The 27,786-nt window shown below is 46.8% G+C and overlaps 1 protein-coding gene across 3 annotated transcripts in view; it reads right to left on the bottom strand.

Annotated features, from left to right (window-relative positions):
• The window catches only part of KCNIP2 (potassium voltage-gated channel interacting protein 2), a 116,448-nt gene that overhangs the window by 44,527 nt on the left and 44,135 nt on the right, over nucleotides 1-27,786 (bottom strand). The window contains exon 1 of one of the 3 annotated variants that reach the window (XM_081192277.1): nucleotides 12,489-13,250. The exons of the other annotated variants lie outside the window; for them this stretch is intronic. Coding sequence (XP_081048403.1) covers nucleotides 12,489-12,576 — 88 coding nt within the window. The 5' untranslated portion in view covers nucleotides 12,577-13,250. Of the gene's footprint in view, nucleotides 1-12,488; nucleotides 13,251-27,786 lie in introns of those variants that run through there. 3 annotated transcript variants of the gene reach the window in all.

Raw genomic sequence — 27,786 nt, 5'->3', positions numbered from 1 at the left:
GTGCCCTTTTATTTAAAATGCATCTCTGGGTTATTTGTGGGGCCTGCCTGGTGTTTTTACATGAATATAATGTGTACTTTTATTTAAAATGCATCTCAGGGTTATTTGTGGGGCATATGAATTAATTCATTTCGCCTCCCCAAAATATAGTCTGGCCCCCCCACAAGGTCTGAGGGACAGTGGACCAGCCCCCTGCTGAAAAAGTTTGCTGACCCCTGGTCTAGCAGGTACGATTGCAGCCAAAGCCCATCCCTCACTCTGCCTGTGGACAGCTCCAAACTAGTCCTTGTCTTCACCTTCACTTTTCTTAATCTGTCGTTTTGTGTATGTGTAAAATCATATTGTGCAACTGGCAGAAGAACCACCCTGATGAAGCTTCTCAGACAAGAACAGAAACAAACTGGTCTGTCAAAAGAACTGAGAACTATAACATGATCCAAAGAATGGACTGCAAAGTGCCATTCTTTCCTACCCATAACCCCCACCTCCACAAACACTGCTGGCATTACAGAGTGCCAACATGATGGAAAGGAGCACAATATGTCCTCCGGTCATAAACTGTACGCTAAAGTCCAGCGAAGCTAAGGCAGTGGCATCCATCACACCCACACCAACAACTTCTGGTGCTTATGGAACTCACAGCACCTAAGACCTATTTTTCCCACTTCAGAACTGGGGAAAGCTAATTTCCCTATTTCTCTATATTGTGAAAATCACTCAGAGTTCAGAATCAATTATTCAGGGAGCATCCCATTCAGCAACAGTAACTCCAGAAGTCAACTAGAGCTGAACACACAAAGCATTGATCTCGGATGCTCAATTCAGAAGCACAAAGATCAGGGTGCTTTGATAATAATTAAGAGCATGTGCAGAGTGCTTTCTCCTACCTCCAAGTAACCATAACAAGTAACACAACTGGGTTTAGATGGGGGAAAACCCCACCACAGGTTAGAGAATGACATCCTTCTGTGGTTCTCCGAAGTCTCCCTTTACGAATTTAAGCCCCAAGGCTGTCCATTAGACCACTGGTCTTCAGCTGGTGAGTTGGGACCCTCTATTGGGTTGCAGCCGAATCCAAGGTGGGCCACAACAGGAGCACTACCACCATGCAAATATATGGTAAAAGATTAAGCAGTAGATCCCGAAATGAATGTTTGGACTAAAAGCGGGTCCTGGGTCTCAAAACGCTGAAGACTACTGCATTAGACCATGTGTTAATTTGGGAACATGGATCAGTGCACAGGTATGGGGACCTTATAAACTGAGGGGAACTGGGTAGCCCACTGCTGACATGTTAAGAGATCAGGGACCCAGGGAAGGAAGAAAAGTGCAGGTAGAGTAAAGCAATTGCAGAAGAAGAAAAAGAGAAAACACTGCGGCTGTAAAGGAGTTGGGAGCCCCTAATCCTTGCTGCCTGCTATGCGGCAAGAAACCCCTTTCCTCCTGATTCCCAGCGTTTCCACCTGGGGTTTGCCTTCAGCACTTCCTTTCCACCAGACACCCTCCACCCCCCGCAGCCCACAAATTACCTTCAATGCCACTGAGGATCTTGAAGCACTTGGTCGTGAACCAGTAGGACATGACCAGGAGGATGACGATAAGGGAGGCATACAAGAGGCTGTCACTGTGTGGCGTTTCCCTCTCCATGTCTCCATGCCAGATGCGTTGCCCACCCTGCTTTCCCTTGGCTCCCCCCGGTCCTCTGCTATGTTGGTGCCAGCCTCTTCCAGGCAGATTCAGAGCCACTCTCGGCCCCGTGCACAAACGAGGCTCCCCAAACCAATTACATTAATTGTTCTCCTTCCAACACATGGCGCCTGTCTAAAAATAACTGGCTGGCCCGGGGGGAGCCCAGTGGGGTGAGCATTGGAGAAGGGGAAGGTGAGCTACTTGGGCAGGATCAGGACCTACTGTGTTGGATCTTCCTGTGTGAACTCACTACCCCCCACCCCACCCCACAAACGGAGGCCGCCTCTGTCCCACAGCAAGGGTTGCCACCTGGCAGTTTGGGGCTTCTCTCCCCCCTCCCCATGGAGCTTTATATATAATGAATGGGAAGATATTAAATTGTGCTTAATTAAACTGCACATTAAATGAATGTGCAGAAGTAGCTGGGTTTCTGCTTTGCTTTTTGCCTGCTTGAAGAAGCAGTAACTCCCTCCACAGCTCAAATCTCCCCCAAGGTAAGATATGGAGGCCAGTGTTCATCCTCACCTACGGCAACTTCTTATGGTCTTTCAAATTTAATTCTTACTCACACACACTTCCTTCCTCTCCCTAAGCCAACTGTTTAGAGTAGCAGGGCTCACTATTCTGAAACCTTGGTTAGATATCAATACAGAGGTGTTTCGTGCCCCACCCAGGGAGTAAATGGTCGGCAGGGAGCTGCCCTATACTCTCAGACCATTGACTCATCTTGATCAGCATTGTATAGATCAGTCTTCTTCAAATGGGTCCTCAGATGTTGTTGGGCTACAACTCCCATCATCCCTGACCACTGGCTAAGCTGGCTGGGTATGATAGGAGATGTAGTCCATCAACATCTGGAAGACACCCCTAGTCTAAATTCACTAGCAGCAGTCCTCCAAGCTTTCTGCCAGGGGTCTACCCCAGCCCTATCTACAAACTTTGCTGCAACTCTTCTCCAGGAGGCATGAGATGCCAATTAAGAAGCACTATGTCTCTGAAGTCTGTATGTGTGCACACATGTGTGCGCGCACGCATGAGTGTGATCAGTTAAGCTTCACCCACCTCCAGATGCCAAAATAGCTTTGCTCTCAAATTTCAGTAGTGACTGAAGGAAGTGTTTTACTAGCAGTATTCATTGCATCAAAGCTGAGAGGCAGCAATCCAGCCTAGTGTTTAAAATGAAGGAAGCAAACTTTCTGGTTAGACAGAACGCTTCCTTAGCTGCAGATGTTCTCGGCAACAAACAATAGTTGGCTGATATCAAAGACAGGCATGGGGGAAAGCAATCTCTGTTAAACTAAAGGGGTACCTGGGAGTAACAGTCCAAACACTTCATGTCACCACTGGGTAACCCACAGGAATAAACAGGGTCACCTTCTTCCATTTCAGAGAGGGAGAATTTTCCTCCTTCACTCACGAAGTTACTGCATTTTTATAACACAGACAGACCAAGAGGAAACAGGTGTATTTATCCTTAGGGGTCTGTAAGTCTCTCTCTAAACACTAACCAGATATGATTCACCTGAGGTGCATAAGGACTTACCTTTAGCACAACAAAGATAATCCCCCAAATATAAGTACCCTGAAATGCAGCATACACAAGCAACATTGCCTCCTCCCAGCCCTTCACCACAATCCTTTTGTGATCTATATGTGAAGCAGATGACAATGTCCAGGGGTCTGGGCTCAGTCGCTCACCCTTTGGCCTAATAATACTACTGTATAATAATATAGCATCTTCAAATGTTCAAAGCACTTAGGATAACAAGAAACTGCCTTATACAGAATCAGACCATTGGTCCATCTAGCTTAATATTGTCTACACTGACAGTGGCTCTCCGGGGTTTCAGACAGCCTCTCCCTGCTGGGGATTGAACCTGCGACCTTCTGCATGCAAGGCAAATCCTCTACCACTGAGCTATGACTTTTCTACGTGTAGCCTGTGTTGTCATAAGTGCACCACTGTGCTGTCACCTTTGCACGCAGTCCGAGTCTAAGAACCAGGTGTCATCACCCCACTTATCTCCCTCTATATGTAAAAGAAAGCTGTGAAAACACACACACACACACACACACACACACACACACACACACACACACACCAGTTCCCTGGCGAGACAGTGCTGGCACTGAGCTAAAATTAAACAGTCACCCACCTGCCTGGGTAAAAATAGCAGACAGAGTTGCACATCGGCAAGACTTCAAGCACAGCCACTAATTTTCCATGCCATTGTGAATGTGTGGCCCCATGACCCAAGTCATACTCTGCAGCCTGCCCCCATCAAGCACTGTGCAGGTTGGGTTGCCAGATCACAAAAAGCCATTTGCATTCAGGTGGTGTTGTTTTGAAAAACCCAAAACTCAGGATGGCTGCCTTCTTCTGCAAGCCCAAGGGAGACTGGCGGTACTTGGAGAATTTGAGCTGAAGGCTCTGGACACCAGAGCATCCTTTATCGCTCTTTCCCCAGAAATAAGCCAAAAATGCAGGCAGCATTTTCTGGATACCACACTGTTCAAGACCATCACAAAACACTCTGTCCTTTCTCAGCAGATTCCCCGATTTGATCTAGAGAGGGGAAAGGTGCTCCCAGGAAGCGCTTGCTCTTTGCCAAGACAGCCAGAACCACCACAGGGAACAGCAAGGGAGGCAGGCAACTCCATCAAGGCCTCTCTTTAGGATTCTGACTGTCCTCGAATCAGCTGACTGAGGGAAGAACTGCGTGCCAAGAACAATCCTGCCCTCTTGACACAAACATTTCCACCTGCTCTGTTCCTAGATACTGTACAACCTTGAGGAGGAGGAGGGAGCACTTCCAGGGAGGGGCTTCTCTCCAGAATCTGTAGGCAGAACTATATAACTGCGTTATAAATACTGTAACTTTAAGAACTGGTTCCTGAGCTTGCTGTTTCCCTCCTCCCTCCCCACCCTTTTTCCTTCTGTGCCATGTCTTCTTATAGAGTCCCTGCCCTCAGGCTTACAATCCTACTACTGGTTATTGTAAGCTGCCCTGGGATCCTATTTATCTGAACAGCAAAAATATTATATATATATTCCAACACAATCCCATCTCTGTCAGTTATGGGTTAATTACGCACACCTCAGCTTTGATTTCTATCTGAAATAGGGCAATGGATCACATGGACCATTTCATAGTTATATAACAGCAACAGATTCCTTAAAACGCAACTCAGCCAGCAGCGGAACGTGGGTCCTACAGAATTTGAATCTGCCTGCGCCGTCTGTTCAGCTAAGGCAATGCTCAGGAAATGAGGGTTCATCACTGATGACATGGGTGCCCTTTCCTGCAGCTGGGAGCTCACTCACCTAGATTACCTGGCCTGGTCAGGCTGATCTAATGATGGCTAATACCTTCTTCTTCTTCTTCTTTTGCTTTATCCATTAGGAGAGTTAAATTTAGGTCACAGCTGAATCTTATTACAGAGCTGCTAATCAGAGTGGGAGCTGATTATTAATAAAGCACAGCCAAATATTGACAAAAGGCTATTTTTGGCTACAGATGTTACTGTTTCAATCTGGTTAATTGATCCAGAATCATTTCTCTTCACCCAGTGTCACAGGGAGCTCACAGCATTCCAGGGCACTTTTAATAATAATAATAATAATAATAATAATAATAATAATAATAATAATAAATTTTATTTATATCCCGCCCTCCCCAGCCGAAGCCGGGCTCAGGGCGGCTAACAGCAATCAAATAATCAAACAGTAAAATAGTTACACAATCTAAAAATATTTCATTATAAAAATTAATTAAATCAAATTGATGGCAACCAATTAAGCAAAATTCTGTGCAGGTTGCCAGAGGAGGGAGTCAGGCTGCGCCCTGACCAAAGGCCTGGCGGAACAACTCTGTCTTGCAGGCCCTGCGGAAAGATGTCAGGTCCCGCAGGGCCCTAGTCTCTTGTGACAGAGCATTCCACCAGATTGGAGCCGCAGCCGAGAAGGCCCTGGCTCTAGTTGAGGCCAGCCTAACCTCTCTGAGGCCTGGGACCTTGAGGATGTTATTATTTGCAGACCGTAGGTTTCTCTGTGGGGCATACCAGGAGAGGCGGTCCCGTAGGTACGAGGGTCCTAGGCCGTATAGGGCTTTAAAGGTTAAAACCAGCACCTTAAACCTGATCCTGTACTCCACCGGGAGTACCGGGTGAATGTGATCTCGCAGCGAAGACCCCATAAGGAGTCTCGCCGCGGCATTCTGCACCCGCTGGAGTTTCTGGGTCAGTCTCAAGGGCAGCCCCACGTAGAGCGAATTACAATAATCCAGTCTGGAGGTGACCGTCGCATGGATCACAGTGGCTAGGTCAGGGCGAGAGAGATAAGGGGCCAACTGCTTAGATTGGCGGAGATGAAAAAATGCCGCCTTTGTTATAGCTGTAATCTGCGCCTCCATAGAGAGGGAGGTATCGAAGATTACACCCAAACTCTTAACGGACGGTGCTGTCACTAATTGCACCCCCGCAAGAGATGGGAGTTGCCCCCTCAATCCCATATTGTCCCGCCCCAGCCAGAGGACCTCTGTCTTCGAAGGATTTAACTTCAACCGGCTCCCACGTAACCATCCAGCCACAGCTTCCAGACATCTGGTCAGTGTGTCTGGGGCCGAGTCAGGATGGCAATCCATCAACAGATAGAGTTGGGTGTCATCAGCATACTGATGGCAACCCAGCCCAAAACTCCAGACAAGCTGGGCGAGGGGGCGCATAAAGATGTTAAAAAGCATCGGGGAGAGAATCGCACCCTGAGGCACGCCACACACCAAGGAGTGGCGCGATGACAATTCCCCCCCAAGCGCCACCCTCTGTCCCCGACCAGAGAGAAACGAGCGCAGCCATTGAAGGACTGTGCCCTGGATCCCCACGTCGGCGAGGCGGTGGTCCAGGAGTTCGTGATCGACCATGTCAAAGGCTGCTGACAGATCTAGAAGAATCAGCAGCCCCGACCCGCCTCGATCCAGCTGCCTACGGAGATCATCTGTTAGGGCGACCAGAGCCGTCTCGGTCCCATGACCAGCGCGGAAGCCGGACTGGAATGGATCCAAAGCAGATGTTTCATCCAGAAACCTACCAAGCTGTTCAGCAACTGCTCTCTCAATCACCTTACCCAGGAATGGAAGATTCGAGACCGGGCGGTAATTGGATAGATCTGAGGGATCTAATGATGTTTTCTTTAAGAGCGGACGCACCACTGCCTCCTTCAGTTCCCCTGGGAATATCCCGGTGCCAAGGGACAAATTGATGATATCCCCCAGGGGGGCCCGCACCTCGTCTGGACACGCTCTAATCAGCCATGGCAGGCACGGGTCAAGAGGACAGGTGGTGGGCTTTCCAGCTTGGAGGAATCTGTCCACATCGGCTGGAGATATCCGGTCAAAGTGGTCCAATACTGGACCCGAGGACAGTCGAGGGGCCTCCAGTTCCTTTATTGTATCCAAATTGGCAGGGAGGTCATGGCGGAGCAACAGGACCTTCTCCGCAAAAAAGCTCGCAAATGCCTCACAGCTGTGTGTCAGATTGTTATTTAAATTTGGCTGTCCTTCAAGGGACGTTAAAGACCGAATTATACTAAATAATTGCGCCGGGCGAGAGCTAGCGGATGCAATGGCGGCCGAGAAGTAAGACTTCTTAGCGGCCTTCACTGCCATCTCATAGGTTTTCATAAAAACCCTATAAGATGTTCTTGAGGCTCCGTCACGGGCACCCCGCCATACTCGTTCTAGCCGTCTGAGGTCCCGCTTCATTTTCCGAAGCTCCTCGGTAAACCAGGGAGCCCGGTTTCTGCGGGGTCGCAGAGGGCGCTTAGGTGCAATCTCATCGATGGCTGCCAGGAGCTGGGTATTCCAGTCCTCAACAAGCTCAGTCAATGAGTCGCCAGGGGGAGCAAGGTCCCGCAAGGCTTGACGGAATCTATCAGGGTCCATCAGCCTCTGCGGGCGAGCCGAAATCGGCTCGCCACCTAAGCAGGGTGGGGGTGGAAAGTCAATCCTGGCTATCAGAGCATAGTGATCAGACCATGGCACCTTCATCGAAGGAGACATGATCACATCTATACCGGCGCCAAAGATCAAATCCAGCGTGTGGCCTGCTTGATGTGTGGGGCCCGAAACAAACTGGGAGAGCCCAACTGTCGCCATGGAAGACACCAGGTCCAGAGCCTGTGAGGAGGGAGTGGCATCAGCGTGGAAGTTGAAGTCTCCCAATACCAATAGGTTAGGGAACTCCAAGGCCCAGCCGGCCACCGCCTCCAGCAGGCCTGACAGGGTGGCTGCTGGTGCGCTAGGTGGCCAGTACACCAGCCAGACAGCCAAGCTCTCCTCGGAGCCCCACACTAGGCCAACACATTCAATGCCGGGGATCGATGGCGATGGTAGAGCCCTGAAAGAACAATCTTCCCGGATTAATACTGCCACCCCTCCCCCCTGTGCTTTATTTGGACTGGGCCCAGCTCTAATGGCATGTGAATGAATAATACAGAAGAGAGCACCTTAGGGCATGTGCAGAGTGCCTTTCATTCATTAGAAGCACAATCTACTTCTGCACACCTAGTCCAGACTGTTTTATTTCATATGCATTAATGCAACTTGCTCTTGACACAGTAATAGTCCATTAGCAGTATGTTTATTCTGCTTCATTAGTTGTTCTGCAATGCTTCCCCAGTGCTACCACATTATTGGAGGGGCTACAGTGCAACAAGAGAAACCAGTTTGTTGGTGGTATAATAGGTTATGGGATTTTAGCAGGAAGCTATAGGATAGGCACTGATTGGGAATGCAGCAGTGTGACCACCCCAAAACGTTTGCAAACATTTCAAACAGTATTGAAAGTGGGACTGTGTATGACCACCTAGGTAGCACTATGAATACATGAATGCATGATAAAAATGATGTACTAAGGCCCTAAGATTAAGTACAAAGGTTTTATGGGGAAAGAGTCAAACTCTAAGCAGGCTTGTATCCCAGTACCACTGAAGCTCCTCTGGAGCAGGAACAAAGCACTGGCAGACCAAATAATAAGGGTGCAGACCCTTGAATCCTAAGGGGAAATATGGTAACAACTTGCATTACATTTAAGAAAAGAAATTGCATTAAATGTAATATAATTTTAACATAAAAACAAAAAATGCATCTTCTCACTAGTTAAAAAGTCACATTCTCGTGGCCAAAATTCAGGTATTTATTCTTGCAGAAAAAGAGAGATGACATCAGGCCCACCTGAGCTTGGAGTTTGAATCAGAGGTACCTTTCCTTGCAGGCCACTGGCAAACCCCCTCAACTAATAAACATGTGTGTCTGGGAGGGGGGCATGATAGATGCAAAAACCTTCCATCCAGCTCCACACTTTATGCCGGATATTGCATAAATATTGGCAGTCCAAGATTTCAGCAAATCCGGGCTGATACATCAAGTGCCTAGTTGTTGCGATTTGGTCAGTCCCTGGAGAAGCTGCTGCGAGGATACCAGTTGATCCCTCACACCAAATATTCTGTTTTGAACCAAGTTAATCTTCTTTTGCACCCTTTACACAAATTGAATCTCTCTTTTCTTGGGGCAATTTGATTAACTGTCTGCAGCCAGCTACAGGGGAAATGTTCTTAATCTACATTGTCTTTTGTATTAGGTAGGAACATTAGGGGAGCAAGCCCCATTGAGCAGCATGTTCCATGAACGGGTGGAGTCATTTAAAGAGGCAGAGCCAGGGAAAGACGTCTGGGGGGAAATTCCATTTGTTTTAACAGGAAGCAAAGAAGCCAACTTTCCCCTTTGCACCTGCAGTATTTGATTGGAAATATCCCAATTCTCACAAGGATTTCAACACGGTGGAACAAACAACACTGCACTTAGGGTAAGACAAAATGTGTGTGTGGCAGGAAGAAGGGCTTTTTGCAAATGCTTTTTCCACTGGGGTGGGTGTTAAAAGGGGTGATGGCCCTACCGCCCTGATAAGCACTCTCCCTGCCATCCCCAGAGCATATTGAGAGTGAGGATAATGTGATGCAGGAAACACTACTCTCGCTATGAATTGGCTTGACAGTGTTTGCACACAGCCAAATCAAATTGGCTGCATGACATCATCTTGCTGAATACATACTCTCCCTCCCCACCCCAAACTGACATCAGTTGATCAGGCAGCAAAAAGCCTGGGAACAGCAGTGAAAGGGGTGGACAAAGGGGACTTGGGTGGAGACAGTTCAGCACCCTAAAAGTGCTACTTTTAAACAAACAAAAAAGTTCACACGTGAACAGTTGGCACAGACTAAATCAGAATACCAGAATTCATATTTTCTGGTGTTTGCCACCCAAGCATGGGTGCACCTGTGTTAAACATAAAGTCAAACATAAAGCATAAAGCCAAAGTGGCTTTAAATCTTGAGAAGAATACAAGCTGCTGGCTAAACCTGATGATTCTGTTTCTGTTTGCCTCTGTTAAACCTCAACCATGGATGCTGAGCTAAGGTAGACTGACAAATTCTGAGTGCCTTGGCTCCAGAGTAAACTAAAGTTATTCATTCCTGACTAACCATAAATGCCTATTGCATGACCTAGGAAAACTGAGGCATGGCCCATGAGGAACTTGTCTTGTTCCTCAGGCAAACACAAGGATGACTCTAATATGCCAGTTTTAGGGACTTGGGTGCTACAGCCAATGGCACAGAGGACAAAATGCATCCTTCTGAATATGCATTATGAATATACACCTGAATATGCACCTAAGCTCTGATGCCCAGCTGTGAAATGAACTTTCCTGACATATAGTATGGGAAACTGGCAAAGTAGGGCAGAAAAACCAATGGTGTCCTCTTTCTACCTGGGCAATCAGGTAGTGTGTGGTGTGGCTGACAGAGCATGGGGCTTGGAGAACAAGGAGTTCAGAGCTGAAATACATTTTCAATCATTACTATTCAGTTACATTAAACCAGGGATGGAGGACCAGATGTTGCTGGAGGTCAGGGATGGTGGGAGTTGTAGTCCAGCAGCATCTGGAGGGCAGCAGGTTCCCTACCCCTGGGTTAGGTACTTAAACAATAAATGGTATCATTACTATTTTCCCAAGGAGATCAACATTACAGCAAGCACACTTTCAGCCCAAGGTCCTGGCATCATATAGAATCTCAACTTCACTCTCCAAGAAATGGGCTTAAGTTCAATAAGTCCTCATGGTAAACCAGAGCTATCGTAGTCATCTCCCGCAGGCAGTTAAGTTCCACCCATATTCAGTCCATCCACAAGTTAGGCTATTTCTCTGCCTTCCTCAAGAAGATACACCTATCACAATGAAATTTACAAAACTCAAGACTGGCACCCGCTAAATACAGAATTAGCATCACTAGGGAGTGAAGTTGGGAGATACATAATGCAGCCCTTGGTGCTCCTCAACTTTTCAGCGATCAGTGCTAGCATCCTACCAAACTGTTGCATGTGACTCTGGAAATGGCAGAGACAGCTCCATGCTTCAGAGCAATGTGCCACTCATTGGGTCCAGAAATAGGCTGGGATGGACAGTGAATGCAGGAGGAAGTACCATCTTGAAATACTGAGCCCAGGTCTAGTAGGGGAGAGCTGAAAGCGAGTTTGACCACCTCCACTGGGCAACTTGACCCAGCGACAGAAATCCTTTGAATATTCACTGAATTCTAGAGACCAACAAGCAGAGGGAATATGTTGGGGATGTGATTCTTCCTCAACTCAATGAGCTTCTAGATCAGGAAAGGATGACACCAGAGGAGAACCATTTGAGATTTAACTAGAAAAGGAGGACAACACACATTAGAAGTAGTGCAGGGAACTTGTGGTACTCCAAATGATGTTGAAGTAGAATTCCCATCATCCCTGACTATTTGCCTTGATGATGGGAACTGGAATCTAACAAGATCTGGATGGCCACAGGCTCCTCATCCTTGCATTAGAATGTGCACTTAAATCATGACTCACTCTTTGCCCCAAACCTACGCCTGGGAAGCACACAGGACACTGAAGGAATGGAGAAAGGCTGTTGCACACTGGGACAGGAAAAAGCTGAAAAAAGCCCAGAATCTCTGCATAAGGCTGGACTCTGCTCGAGCTCAACCACCTGAGGCTTGCTTTTCTGGGTCAGGTAATAGGAATAAGCATGAAGTTTGGGTGCACAGATCAAACGGCATCAGCCCCAATACGAAGTAATGGGCTCCAGTCCAACTCTCGGTGCTTCTGCTGGGTACATATAATTCTGTTTGCAGAGCAGAGCTTCCATCTCTCTGCAAAGAGGCCTTTTACAGGGTGGGGTGGAAATGGGCCGTGGGAGCCAACACATTAGATATGCCTCATGTTTAAAGCAAGAGAGTCTGAAAAGGGTGTGATGCAGGAACGATTTCTTCCCAGCCAGCCCTGGAGCTCCCAGCAAGGTTGCAGAAAAACCCAGCCACCAATTCCAAGGACCTGGTTGGGGGTCCTGGCCCTGAACCAGAACAGAAGTGTATGTGTGGAGGCGCAACTGAAACTCAGTGTGACTCCATCATCTCTCAGGCATGTCATTTTGGTGCCCAGGATCCCCAGGCGATTTTCATTCTGGACTAGCCACATGAATTTTGTTTTCTTCTTCCCCTACTCCAAAGAGGCAGGATGACCTACAACTAAAGGGGGGGGGAGAGAGAAAGATTGCTCCCCCCTTCCTTGTGCTTCACTGCAGAGCCCATGGCTTTAAAGACCACCCCACAAAATGCTCATGATCTCTAGCCATCTGCCACAGTTCCTTGCCATGCCAACTCCAGAGCCCACCCCTCCACCAGAAGCCCGGAAGCAGCCTACCTTGAGACAGGGTTCCCGTGACCAGCTGGTAGAAGAAACGGATCGCCCGCCCCAGCTGCCTCTTGCACCGTCGCTGGCAGTGAGTCATGGTGCCAATACACAGTGGCAGGGTGGCCCCCGGTCAGAAAAACAACTCCCTGGGCAGGGTGAGAACTAGAAGTGCTCAAGGAGTAGGGGGCCCTTCTGTTCCTGCCTCTGACCGTGCCCAGACATCCGAGCCAGAACAACCCCCTGATCTCAGACAGACAGCAGGGCTAGGTGGGAGGAAGAGGAGGAGGTTTGTGCTCAGATAATTCCGCTGGGATTGGTGGTGGCACAGGCAATGCCTGGGTCACCGCGAGAGCAGCGGCTGCCAGTCAGGGGACACGCCCAGAGCTGTGCTCCCCATCCAGATTCAGAAAGTCCCAGCACTTTCGAGGGCTTCTGAAACTTGGAACAATTGTAGCGCAGGACAAAGCTGAGCACGGAGTGGCTTGCTGCTGTCTTAACTGCGAGCTTCTCCAATGACACACGCAAGCGACGCTCCCTCCTCAGACCCTCCTCCTCCTCCTCCGTGCAGCAAAGTTGCTGGAAGAAGCAGCGAGGAGTGGACAGCGAAGCAAGAACCACAAAAGAGGCAGTGCTAAGTGGCTCTCCCAGCCAGTCACATAGTTCCATGAAGGGGGGCAACTGGCAATGCCCTGCCTTGGGGGAGTGTCCCCTTCCAGGCAACGTTGGGCAGCAGATGCCTCTTCGGTTCCCTGCTCTGCCTGGCATCTTCCTCTGCCACACCCAGCGCTCTACAACAGGCTCCCGGGAAACCACAGGCAGTGTCGGTTGGCATGGCAATGGTCTGACTCCACAGGTCCTGCTGGCCAATGGGGCGCTGCCTCCTCCTAACGCCTTTCCTGCAGACTGCAAGGATGTGCCTTTTCCATCAAAGTGGGGGAAGCATGACAGGACAGGGCACAGAGACAGACGCCTAGCACTGCTCCACATCTGGCTCTGTGCAAACAAAGGAGTGCTGGCAACGTAATTCCTCAAACTATCGGGGCGATACATCAGCGAGTGACAAGGGAAAGCTGCAGCTGGGTGGAAATAAAGAGGTAGGAAGAGACGCAGCTGTGGACCACAAATCCACCTGCCTCTGTATCTGAAAAGGATCTGGGTTAACAACCAGGAAGGAGAATGGCAGCCCCAAAGGAGGGGGTGGTGGCTGGCCACACACCTATAGTTGTGCCCGCTGCTTTTGACAGTTTGCAGCGACATCCTTTATTACACTTCGGCACAGTTTGGTTTCTGAAGATAACAGGCAAATGGATGGGGCTTTGTTGCATGGCGTGTAAGAGAGGTGATGCAGGTGTCACAAACCAAGTAACTTGTCCAGACAACCCAAGATGGTTATCTTGCTAAGAGCTAGCATATTTAAAAAAACACACATGCAGGAATGCGAGAGATGGTGAATCTGCTTTCATACACACCTTTACAACTCTTTCACTGCCATTACCTTATAGAGATCCAGGTAGCAAGATAATGAGTGGACACCAGACAGAAGTACCTGGAACAAAGCATATACGCAAGCAAAGCATATACAGTACGTATGTGGTGACATACTTTCTTACTTCACTCAGTTTTACCCCATTTCTTATCCTGAAGAGTATTACACACAGTAGCTTAAAATGTTCAGAGACTTATATAAGCAAATGCGCTTTGTGAATAACCCAGAGCAAGCCAGACCTTAGCAAAAGCAGAGGTTTAGTTGGGGAAAGCAAATAAAAGCACGGAAATCAGAGGTGGGGAACCTGTGACCCTCCAGATGCTGTTGGACTTCAACTCCATCTTCCCTCACCACTGGCTGTGAAAGGCTGTGAGCAGATGAAAACTAGAGTCCAAAAATATCCTGAGAGTTGCAGCTTCCCTGGCACTGCTTTAGATGCTCAAAAAAGCTACAAAAGAGAGAGTACGGATTTCATTTATTCACTTCAAACATTCATAGATTGCCTTGCAGCAGAAAACTGTTCATAGGGCAGCTTACAACACTTTAACCCAAAATTCAAACAAATGCAACCTATACAAAACTGAACATCCATTCAAGCCTACATTAAGAACAATTGAGCTTTGTCGTTAAATATATTACATAATCTCCTGGGAGAACAAGCCTTGTCTCTCCCACCACAGAATCTCCCAAACAACACACAGGAGTCTGCTAAATCCAAGCATGAATCTCTTACATGGAAAAAAGCCTTTCTGATAATTTTGGAAGTATATTGTTATTACATGCCCACGTGACTTAGAGTCAGTTCCAACATGTTTCAGGTACGCTTGTGTTGCATGTACACTAAATTTAGCAGGGAACGTAACAGAGTGGTAGAACACATGCGTTTCATGCAGAAGGTTCCAGATGCAATTCCTGGCATCTCCAGTTACAATATAGGATTTGCCCAAGACTACTGCCAGTCAGAGTAGACAATACTAGACTAGATAGACAAATAATCTTCCCTGGTATAAGCCTGTAATGTTCCTGTTGTCGTGTGGCTTTGAGTATCAGTTGGAGGCTAGGTTTTTCCCCTGACTGTTGGGAAACCTTGAACTGAACTGAACTGAACTGAACATTGTTCAAAGAAACAGATAAACATTGGCAACTTTCAGATCATCAACTGTCTCTATACACCAGTGGTGAGAAACCCATGACTCTCCAGATGTTGATTGCATCATCCCTGGACATTGACCATGTTGTCTGGGATGGATGGGAGTTGGAGGTACAACACAGGCTGTCAAATCCTCTTTAAAGTCATCCAAGTTGATGATCATCACTGCAGGAAATTTTACACTTTGCCATTCCTCCTGTTCCTATTAACAGGACCAATGGGGACAAAGTGTTAAGGCCCCCTTCCCCCCACTCACACTGTGGTCCTGATCCAAGTCAGCAAACCCCTCATCCCTGACTGACTATCTGTCAACCTACCTACCTACCTATGACAACACTCCAACCAATCCAAGGCCAAAATCTTGGTCCTTAGACATAGGGGTCACCTCCTTGCATCAATGTGGAAGCTTGTCTTTAGCTAGTTGTGCATGTCTGAGAAGGGTCATCTCTTTGGCCCAAGAATATCCTCAAATCATGTACTAGTCTGCACACACAACCCTCTCTATACTGCTGATCCTTCCTAGCTTAGAGGCAGACTCAAGACCACCATGCCATACTCACTACGGGTCAGATCAAGACCAAGAAGGGATGGCATACAAGCTTACTGCGCGGCGTCTGCTTAAAAACTCCCTGGTGCAGCAGCTCTGAACACACAGAGAATCAACAATCTGTAGACTTCAGCTGCCACAAAAGCTGAGCAATACAATCTTTCCCCACTTCTCCACTTTCTTGAATTCCCACGCTACATGACTGGTAGTCACAGATATCTGCCTCTCAGTGTGCTTACAGTCAAAACATCACACGTTTTGAAGGAGCCCCCTGCACAGTCGCTTGATTCCCATTGAGAGTGATAATCAAGTATGGATTTCCCTACTGCTTTTAAGCATGCTTATGGGTGAAGTGGGGTTGTTCTAGCCTCTTCACAGTTCACAGTTATACTCTCCCTGCAGTGTATAGATTCTAGAAGAAGTCATGGGAGCAAGTCTCTGGCCCATTGGTCTGAGCCTGCGCGCACACACACCATGTGGAGAATGCCATGTCTGATCAATGCATACATCCCTGTATAACTGTGCCTTACAATGATGAACTTTCTGATGCAAGAGAGATGTATAAGTTAGGCTAAATATACATGAGTACTTGTCAACAGAGTACCAGTAGAGCGTGTGAATACAAACAACACTTTGCTCACTGTCAGTACTCTGCATATTGAGTTTATTGTATACTAATTCCTCCCCCCGCCTTACCTGGTGACAGTGGGCACCAGCCAAGCAGCGCCAGGTTGCTGGGCGGAGCCACCATGTGAACTGACCACAATGCCTCTGGACTGAAGATTCCGCTGGGGCATTGTGGGAAATGAAATCAGCAGGCAGACCCATTTGCCTGGCGCTTCTTGGAAGTGCCAGGATGAAGACGTGGGGGCCGGAGCAGGCATTAGTGGCGGCCCCTGCCAGTCTGCTGGTGCTCTGGCAGCTGCCCAAGGATGCCAGGTGCTGCTGCCAGCCATGAAACAGGAAGTGGTAGTCATCCTAGATTGTGTAATAAAAAAGAATGTAAGAGTGCAGCATTCTGTGGGAGTCTTTGTTTATCTTGGTGCTCAGTGACATCCTTTGCAGGAAGAACAGCAGCAGGAGGCACAAGAAGGCAATGCTCGTCATAGCTGGGCCTCCCCTGCATGGCCGGGAGTATTTAATAAACCACCCAACTTGGGTTTTCTTTTCCTGAAGATCTCAGTTCTAGCCTACTTGAAGGCATATTTGCAGATACACTGGCTGATCAAATACAAGAAGAGCCTCCTGGATCAGGCCAGTGGCCCATCTAGTCCAGCATCCTGTTTTCATAGTGGCCAACCAGATGCCTGTGGGAAACCAGCAAGCAGGATTTGAGCACAAGAGCCAGTGTGGTGTAGTGGTTAAGAGCGGTAGTCTCGTAATCTGGGGAACCGGGTTCACGTCTCCGCTCCTCCACATGCAGCTGCTGGGTGACCTTGGGCTAGTCACACTTCTCTGAAGTCTCTCAGCCCCACTCACCTCACAGAGTGTTTGTTGTGGGGGAGGAAGGGAAAAGGAGATTGCTGTGTTTTTTTTTAAAAAAGATATTTATTGAAGTTTTACAAATTATATCAAACAAAACAATACACACAAACACAAACAAAAAAAGAACAAGTATAATTTCAGAACCTTATTTTCTTAAAACTTACTTCACCGACCTCCTCATACCTCCCCTTTCTGCATTCCCATTTCAAATATTTAGTTCAGCAAATCCTCACCCTTAATTTTATCTAATTGTCAACCTTTCTTTTCTTTTAACTTAATCTTTACAGCTGTGCTCCATTTGATTTCTAAAGCCACATCATTCTAGCACACATTGATTTTGCAATGTTTCTTAAGATAGTTCTTAAATTTCTTCCAATCTTCTTCCGCCATCTCTTTTCCCTGGTCTCGGATTCTGCCAGTCATTTCTGCCAATCCCATGTAGTCAATCACCTTCACCTGCCATTCTTCCAAGGTGGGTAGGTCTTGTGTCTTCCAATACTTTGCGATGAGTATTCTTGCTGCTGTTGTAGCATACATAAAGAAAGTTCTGTCTTTCTTTGGCACCAATTGGCCGACAATGCCCAGGAGAAAGGCCTCTGGTTTCTTAAGGAAGGTATATTTAAATACCTTTTTCATTTCGTTATATATCATTTCCCAGAAAGCCTTAATCCTTGGGCACGTCCACCAAAGGTGAAAGAATGTACCTTCAGTTTCTTTACATTTCCAACATTTATTATCAGGCAGATGGTAATTTTTTGCAAGCTTGACTGGGGTCATGTACCACCTATAAATCATTTTCATAATATTTTCCTTTAAGGCATTACATGCCATAAATTTCATACCAGTGGTCCATAACTGTTCCCAGTCAGCGAACATTATCATGGCTGATTTCACTGTTTCGTCTTGTGTATTCCATTTCATCAGCAAGTTATACATTCTTGACAAGTTCTTAGTATTGGGTTCTAACAATTCTGTTTCTAATTTTGATTTTTCCACCTGGAAGCCAATTTTCCTGTCCAACTTGTAAACCTCCATTATTTGATAATAATGGAGCCAATCTCTCACTTTGTCTTTCAATTTTTTAAAACTCTGCAATTTCAATTTGTCTCCTTCTTGTTCCAGGATTTCCCAATATTTCGGCCATTTGGCCTCCATATTGAGCTTTTTCAAAGCTTTCGCTTCCATCGGTGATAGCCACCTTGGGGTTTTATTTTCCAATAAATCCTTATATCTTATCCAAACATTAAACAATGCTTTCCTTACAATATGATTTTTAAATGCTTTATGTGCTTTGACCTTATCATACCATAAATATGCATGCTATCCAAATACGTTGTTAAAACCTTCTAAATCCAAAATGTCTGTATTTTCAAGAAGTAGCCACTCTTTCAACCAGCAGAAAGCTGCTGATTCATAATAAAGTTTTAAGTCTGGCAGGGCAAATCCACCTCTTTCCTTTGCATCAGTTAATATCTTAAATTTTATTCTAGGTTTCTTGCCCTGCCAGACAAATTTCAGGATATCTTTCTGCCACTTCTTGAAACAATCCATCTTGTCCACAATTTGCAATGTTTGAAACAAAAACAACATTCTAGGCAATACATTCATTTTGATCACAGCAATACGGCCTAACAGTGAAAGCTTCAAATTTGACCATATTTCTAAATACTTTTTTACTTCCGTCCAGCATTTCTCATAATTGTCTTTAAATAAATTCACATTTTTAGCTGTCATGTTAATCCCCAAGTACTTCACTTTCTTAACCACAGTTAAACCCGTTTCATTCTGGAACCTCTCCCTTTCAGTAGCTGTTAAGTTTTTCTCTAATACCTTAGTCTTTAATTTATTCAATTTGAATCCTGCGACTTGACCAAACTCTTGAATTAATTCTAAAACTCTTTTAGTACTAGTGTCTGGCTCTTGTAATGTAAGTACCAAGTCATCTGCAAATGCTCTAAGTTTGTACTGTTTAACTCCGACCTGTACCCCTTTAACCAGCTGGTCCCTTCTAATCATGTTCAGCAAAACCTCCAGGACCGATATAAAAAGCAATGGGGAAATTGGGCACCCCTGTCGTGTCTCTTTTTCTATTTTAAATTCTTCCGTAACCACATTATTTACGATTAGCTTAGCCTTTTGTTCAGAATATATTGCACCCATACCATTCTCAAATCCTTGGCCTACCCCCATCCCATGTAGATTCTTCTTCATAAAACTCCAAGAAATGTTGTCAAAAGCTTTCTCCGCATCCACAAAAATCAGTACTGCTTTAGTGTTTATATTCACTTCTAGTTTTTCCAAAATATCTATTATATTCCTCACATTGTCTGACAAATGTCTTCCTGGGAGAAAGCCTGCTTGGTCCTTATGAATCTCTTCCATCAATACTTTCTTCAACCTTTTAGCCAAAATGTCAGCAAAAATTTTGTAATCCACATTAAGTAACGATATAGGGCAGTAGTTCTTGAGCTGAGTCTTTTCAGTCTCTGTTTTCGGTATGAGTGTAATATAAGCTTCTTTCCACGATTCTGGTGCCTTGGGAAAAGGAGATTGTTAGCCGCTTTGCGACTCCTTTGGGTAGTGATAAAGCAGGATATCAAATCCAAACTCTTCTTCCCCTCCTGTGGCTTCCAGCAACTGGTATTCAGCCATCGATAGCCCTCTTCTCCATGGATTCTCTTTTAAAGCCATCTAGGTTGGTGGCCATCACTGCCTTTTCTGGGAGCGAGTTCCATAGTTTAACTATGTGCTGGGCAAAGCACTTTCTTTTATCTGTCCTGAATCTTCCAGCATTATCTTTATGTCCATGAGTTCTCGTGTTGTGAGAGAAGGGAGAAAAGCTTTTCTCTATCCACTGTCTTCATACCATGCATGGTTTTATAAACTTCTAGCATGGTGCCCTCTTATTTGCCTTTTCTCTAAGAAGTCCCAAATGCTGCAACTTTTCTTCACAGAGTAGTTACTCCACCCCCTCGACAATTTAGGTTGCTGTTTCTGAACCTTTCCCAACCATAGCTGTCAACCTTCCCTTTTTTGGCGGGAAATTCCCTTATTCCAGCGCTGTTTCCCGCTGCTATCCTGGATTGTTAGATATCCCGTAGACTGTCCCCAGGACAGGGGAGGCTGCTGATCCCTTATTTTCAAGGCTGCTGATCCCTTATTTTCAAATCTGAAAGTTGACAGCTGTTCCCAACACTACACAATACCCTTTTTTTCAAGGTGAGAGGACCAGAAACGAAGCTGCAGTTTTGCTCCCTGTTTTTTGTATTTTGTAGGCTACCAAGCCTTTGTTTAAAGAAGCCAGAGAAGTGGTTTTTAGAACACACGGTGGATGACAGTACCGGAAGGGCCTTTCTCAGCTACCTAGCAAGTGTTAGAGGAGGAGCACATCTAGTGGAAGAAGGCAGTACTACTATCCTGTAACCAAGGCATCAGTTTGTGGTGGCCATAATATTGGGCCCAGTCAGATACAGATGCACCTCAGACATGACTGCCTCCAGCACTTCTCCGGTGAAAATAGAGATGTCCTATTCCTTAAAAAGAATAATTATAATAATATCCCACCCACCTGACTGGGTTGCCCCAGCCACTCCGGTCCGCTTCCAACATATATAACATATATAAAAACATAACAAAGCATTAAACATTAAAATGCTTCCCTATACAGGGCTGCCTTCAGATGTCTTCTAAAGGTTGTATAGTTACTTATCTCCTTGGCTCAGGGGGGTCACACACCCTCCAACATTTCTCTGATGAAAATAGGGACATCCTAAGGGAAAAAATGGGCATTCTGGTATCAAATCAGAAACTGGGATGGCTTCTGTAAATGCAGGACTGTCCCTGGAAAAAAGGGACACTTGGAGGGTCTGCCATTTGGGTGAGCTCCTGCTTGGGCTACGCTCTGGGCTATGGTTGTGCGAGGATGCTTTAAAAGGTAAAGGTAAAGGACCCCTGACAGTTAAGTCCAGTCGCAGATGACTCCGGGGTTGCGGCGCTCATCTCGCTTTACTGGCCGAGGGAGCCGACATTTGTCCGCAGGCAGTTTTTCCGGGTCATGTGGCCATCATCACTAAGCCACTTCTGGCGAAAGCAGAGCAGCGCACGGAAACGCCATTTACCTTCCCGCTGGAGCGGTACTTATTTATCTACTTGCCTTTTTGGCATGCTTTCAAACTGCTGGGTTGGCAGGAGCTGGGACCGAGCAATGGGAGCTCACCCCATCTCATAAAAGTATTTCTTCGCACAGTGTGTAGTTAAAATATGGGTCCTACCTAGTCACCTTCCTATTTTCTTTTGGCATTGGCAAGCGGCATCACCTTGTGGCTGATTAGCACATCACCTACCAAGGGCCACAGCTCAGTGGAAGAGTACCTGCTTTGAATGCAGAAGGTCTGGCATCTCCAGGTAGGGCTTGGAGAGACTCCAGTCTGAAACCCTGGAGAGTCAGCTGCCATTCAGTGTGGACAATACTGAGCTAGATAGACTCGTGCTCTGGTTCAATATCTAAGGTACCTTTTTATGCACCATGCCATGTCAAAACATAGAAAGATAGGAAGCTGTCTTAGAATCACAGAACTGAAGAGTTGAAAGGGGCCACAAGGGTCATCTAGTCCAACCCCCTGCAAATGCAGGCATCAACATGGACTCGAACCCATGACCCTGAAATAAGGGGTCATGCTCTACCAACTGAGCTACCTGAAGCAGGCCATTGGTCCATCCAGCTGTGCTTTGTCTACACTGGCAAGTGCTCTTCGGGATTTCAGACTGGGATCTCTCCCAGGAATTGACAGGGATTGTGCCTGGGGCTGACCACATGCAAAGGTGATGTGCTACCACTGAGCTGTGGTTCTTCTCCCACTACCTTCCTCCCATAGAAACCATCCTTCTCATCCCACCATAAACACTCTCTTCCTGTCCTACCCCTTCTGTACTTTCCAGAGCACACCTGCTCTATGTTTACTCAGAAGAAAATCCCCATCGTGCTCACTGGATCTCTCTCTCAGGAAAGTATATAAAGGACTGCCGCCCCACTGGCCTCGTGCCAAGACCATTTTAGCTTCCCGGTCGACTCATAAATAGAACTGCTGTTTAATTACAAAGATAAATATAAAACTATTCCCAAATCTGTCTTAGGCACAAAGTGTTTATGTTCATAGTTTAATATTTCAATTGCCCCAGAGTCATTGCTCCTGATTATAAAGGGATCCAAGGCTGCATTTGCAATAACATTTTGCTGTCAGTTTAAACATGCTATTTACAGTGAAAATTGCCTCTCCCCGTGCAACAGCAGCAGTTCACACTTCTTAATGGAAAATGCTACGAGGAAAAACTAGCTCTGGCCTTGCAAACATGAACTCATGGCAGTTTAGGGGCTCCCACAGGACCATGCCACTCCTGGCCTGCAAAGTATTCATGACCAAAACCACATGGGGACTTTCAGTCCCAGTCCTCTTTACCATTCTGCAATGAGGTATGGTTTGACACCAGCAAACCACCGGGCTCTGCAACATGCCACATCCTCAGGGGGAAGGCACCAATCATTGCTTAAATCCTGGGGGTGGGGAATCAGATAAGTCAATCAGTTGGATTTCAAGTTTTATAATCCAGCTTTGAAATTGCCATGGAAGAATGAACTTTGGCAAGAACCTAGCAGCACCCAAAGCCTTTTCTTATCTTTTTAAAGTGACGTTAAGTGAAAGGCCCCAAATAAACGTAAGGTTCTGCACTTAGGCAGGAAGAACCAGATGCACAAAGATAGGATGGGAGACACCTGGCTTACTAGCAGTACATGTGAAAAGGATTTAGGGGATCTTGGTGGACCACAAGCTTAACATGAGTCAACCGTGTGATGCAGCAGCAAACAATCTAACGCTATTCTAGGTTAAATATAGTGTCCAGATCAAGGGAAAATAATAGTACCACTCTGTTCTGCCTTAGTGAGACCACACTTGGAATGCTGTGTCCAAGTCTGGGCACCACAATTTAAGAAAGATGTTGACAAGCTGTGCAGAGTAGGACAACCCTGATGATCAAGGGTCTGGAAAATAAGCCTTATGAGGAACACTTGAAGGAGCTGGGTATGTTTAGCCTGGAAAAGAGGAGTCTGAGAGGAGATATGATAGCAATCTTCAAATATATTAAGGATATATGGAGGAGGGAGCATGCTTGTTTTCTCCTGCTCTGGAGGGTAGGACTCTAACCAGTGGGCTTCAAGTTGCAAGAGGGGGAAACTTTCTGACAGTAAGAGTTGTTCAGCAGTGGAACAGTCTCCCTCGGGAGGTTGTGGACTCTCCTTCCTTGGAGGTTTTTGAACAGAGGTTGGATGGCCATCTGTCATGGATGCTTTAGATGAGATTCCTGCCTTGCAGGGGGTTGGACTAGATGGCCCTTAGGATCCCTTCCAACTCTTCCATGATTCTACAAAATACTCCCATAGGGGCACCAGGATCTAAGAAACGAAGGAAGCAGGATGACAAAAGCACACAAAAAGTGATAGAGGCCCTGGAGAGTAATAACAACAACAACAGGCAGGATTTCTGTAGTGCTTTCAAGTGTTCAAAGCACTTCACATGCATTATTTTGCCGCAATTGTAACAACAACCCTGCAAAGTGAGCCATGTTGCAGGTGGGTTCAGGAGGAGCACTGAAGCTGGCAAAACAGTGGCTTGCCTAAAGCTATCTACGAATTAATGGCCAGGGGTGAGATTTGAACCAGGAACTTCACCTGGGGCTGATGAGAGTTGCAGGCCAAACCAGCGGGGAGGCAGACGGAAGCACACAGATATAAACATAAACTTATATCCTGGCCTGCAATGAGTTTTCCTGGAGGGCCACTTTGAGAAACATTGGAGGGGATAATGGATGAATGCAGAGTCCCCAGACTAGTCTACCACCACCAGTCTCCCCCTCTGTCTCTGGGGTGACAGCTGTCCTTAATGGCCTGTTTGGACTCAGGAGCTTCCAGTTGCTGACCCCTGTCCACATAGGAAAAAGCCAAAGTTGCTCTGTTCCCATGGTGTTGTGCTGGGATTTATCAGTTTGCTTCCAAGGGCCATTAAACAGTTTCTGGCTCAAATGCCAGCCGGGAGGAACAGCTTCCCCTTCCCCAGAGGCTAATTACTTGCAGCACCGACTTGGGAAGATCCTGATAAGCCTTGGTTAAAACCACCTTCCACTCTTTTTTTCAAGTTGGTTTCTGAGCAATGCCAATATAGTCTCCAAGCAGCATTCTCATCTGCAATCCGTAATACAGCATTTTATACAAATGCACACATTGTGCTGCTATTATTGTTGTTGTTGTTGTTGTTAAATTAAATTTATATACCACCATTCACCTGAAGATCACAGGGCGGTTCACAACATAAAAATACAGCATGAAAATGCAAAAAAAAACCCACAAAAAAACCCCCAAAACCAAAACAATACCCCCAACCCCAACAGACACATGTAAAAGGCCAAAGAATGTTAATCAGCCAAATGCCTGGTTGAAGAGAATTGTTTTTTGCCAGACGCCTAAAGTTATTTAAGGGACGCGGGTGGTGCTGTGGGTTAAATCACAGAGCCTAGGACTTGCCGATCAGAAGGTTGGTGGTTCGAATCCCCGCGACGGGGTGAACTCCGGTTGCTCGGTCCCTCCTCCTGCCAACCTAGCAGTTTGAAAGCATGTCAAAGTGCAAATAGATAAACAGGTACCACTCCGGTGAGAAGGTAAACGGCGTTTCCGTGCACTGCTCTGGTTTTCCAGAAGTGGCTTAGTCATGCTGGCCACATGACCCGGAAGCTGTACGCCGGCTCCCTTGGCCAATAAAGCGAGATGAGCGCTGCAACCCCAGAGTCGGTCACGACTGGACCTAATGGTCAGGGGTCCCTTTACCTTTATCTAAAGTTATGTAATGAAGGTGCCAGGCGAGCCTCTTTGAAGACAGCATTCCACAAATGGGGAGTCACTGCAAAAAAGCCTGGTCCCATGTTACCACCCTCTGGACCTCTCGTGGAGGAGGCACGTGAAGAAGGGCCTGAGATGATGATCACAGGGCCCGGTTCAGTTTAAATAGAGAGAGGCAGTCCATGAGTTATTGCGGTCCTGGGACATTTGAGACTTTATAGGTCAAAAGCAGCACTTTGAATCAGGCCTGGAATCTAAGTGGCAGCCAGTGGAGTCAGGCCAGGATCAGTGTACTATGCTCAAACCGTCTTACCCAGTAAGCAACCTGACCACCAAATTCTGCACCACCTGGAGTTTCCAAAGCATTTTCAGCGGCAGCACCATGTATAACACATTGCAGTCATCTATCCTACAAGTTCTGATGCCCTTCCCTGGCATGACAGCAGCTCCTCCAATCCCAGGCACATTTCTAAAGCTGCCTTTCCTTTACAAGGTGAAAAAAATGCATGTTTGCCAGCTGTTGCCTCTCCAGTCCATGTTCACCCCATCTGAAACTGGTTTTTTGTTATTTAAAAGGGAGGCGGGGGCGCTGGAGCTTTAATGTACATTTTTGCAATTATAACCAATTATAACTGTATCTTCCTGGCTGGTAGAGCAATTGTGTTTTTAAATACATCTCAGATATACTACTGCAGAGAACGATTACATTTGTGGAGAGGCCAACCTTTAGCGGTTGAACATGGACATTGCTTATTACTGGGCACAGCAGGCAGGAGAGCTGAGCAAAGTTAGGAGCTGAGTTCCAATTGCCCTGAGTACAGTGGTGCCTCGCAAGACGAAAATAATCCGTTCCGCGAGTCTTTTCATCTAACGGTTTTTTCGTCTTGCGAAGCAACCCTATTAGCGGCTTAGCGGATTAGTGCTATTAGCGGTTTAGCGGCTATTAAAGGATTAGCGGATTAGCGGCTAAAAGTCTATTAGCGGCTTAGCGGCTTAGAAAAAGGGGGGGAGCGAAAAAAATCGCAAGGCGTTCTCGTCTTGCGAAGCAAGCCCATAGGGAAATTCGTCTTGCGAAGCGCATCGAAAAATGGAAAACCCTTTCGTCTAGCGGGTTTTCCGTCTTGCGAGGCATTCGTCTTGCGGGGCACCACTGTATAGCAAAAAAGATCAAGCACCACAGCCAGAGCTGTGTATCACACTTCCACAGGAGTTCATAAAAATATAAAGGATGCAATACTGGACAAAGAAGGAAACTTCCGGGGGGGGGGAATCTCAGCTTTCATTAATAATAATAATAATAATAATAATTTTTTATTTATACCCCGCCCTCCCCAGTCAAGGCCGGGCTCAGAGCGGCTTACAAGCAATAATAAAAACAAGATGAGTGATTACAACTTAAAAACAAAAATAAAATACAACATTAAAATAATGGAACATTAAAATATTAAAATGGAGCCTCATTGCAGGAGAAGGAAAAGAAAAAAGAAAAAGGGGGCGGAGGGAATCAAATTGGCTCCAATCCAAAGGCCAGGCGGAACAACTCTGTCTTACAGGCCCTGCGGAAAGAGATCAGATCCTGCAGGGCCCTGGTCTCATGAGACAGAGCGTTCCACCAAGTTGGGGCCAGTGCTGAAAAGGCCCTGGCTCTGGTTGAAGCCAATCTAACTTCCTTAGGGCCTGGGACCACTAGGGTGTTGTTATTTATGGACCTTGAGGCTCTCCGTGGGGCATACCAGGCGAGGCGGTCCCGTAGGTACGAGGGTCCTAGGCCGTGAAGGGCTTTAAAGGTCAAAAGCAGCACCTTAAATCTGACCCTGTACTCCACCGGGAGCCAGTGCAGCTTGAAAAGCACTGGATGAATATGCTCCCATGGCAGAGACCCTGTGAGGAGCCTCGCTGCAGCATTCTGTACCCGCTGGAGTTTCTGGGACAGCTTCAAGGGCAGCCCCGCGTAGAGCGAGTTACAGTAGTCAAGCCTGGAGATGACTGTTGCATGGATCACTGTGGCCAGGTCGGGGCGGGAAAGGTAAGGGACCAACTGCTTGGTGCGGCGAAGGTGGAAAAATGTCGCCTTGGCTGTTGCTGTGACTTGCGCCTCCATGGAAAGGGAGGCGTCAAGGATTACACCCAAACTCTTAACGGAAGGCAATGGCACTAATTGGGCCCCCGCAAGAGAAGGGAGTTGGTCCCTCATCCCCATGCTATCCCGACCTAGCCATAGGACCTCTGTCTTCGAAGGATTTAGTTTCAATCGGCTCCCACGAAACCATCCAGCCACAGCTTCCAAGCATCTGGTCAGTGTGTAAGGGGCCGAGTTGGTGTGGCCATCCATCAGTAGATAGAGCTGAGTGTCATCAGCATATTGATGACAGCCCAGCCCAAAGCTCCGGATAATCTGGGCAAGAGGGCGCATAAAGATGTTAAAAAGCATTGGGGAGAGAATTGCGCCCTGCGGCACTCCACACACCAAGGAGTGGCGTGACGACATTTCCCTCCCTAGTGCCACCCTCTGTCCCCGACCAGAGATAAAAGAGCACAACCAGTTACGGGCTATGCCCTGTATCCCCACGTCTGCAAGGCGATGGTCCAGAAGATCATGATCGACCATGTCAAAGGCTGCTGACAAATCTAAAAGGATCAGCAGTCCTGACCCGCCTCGATCCAGTTGTCTACGAATATCATCTGTTAGGGCAACCAGAGCCGTCTCCATCCCAAAACCAGGACGGAAACCGGACTGAAATGGATCTAATGCCG

This window comes from Podarcis bocagei (genome assembly GCF_964188305.1).
Source record: "Podarcis bocagei genome assembly, chromosome: 4".
NCBI classification, from domain to species: Eukaryota; Metazoa; Chordata; class Lepidosauria; order Squamata; family Lacertidae; genus Podarcis; species Podarcis bocagei.
This window is presented reverse-complemented; position numbering and strand designations above follow the sequence as displayed.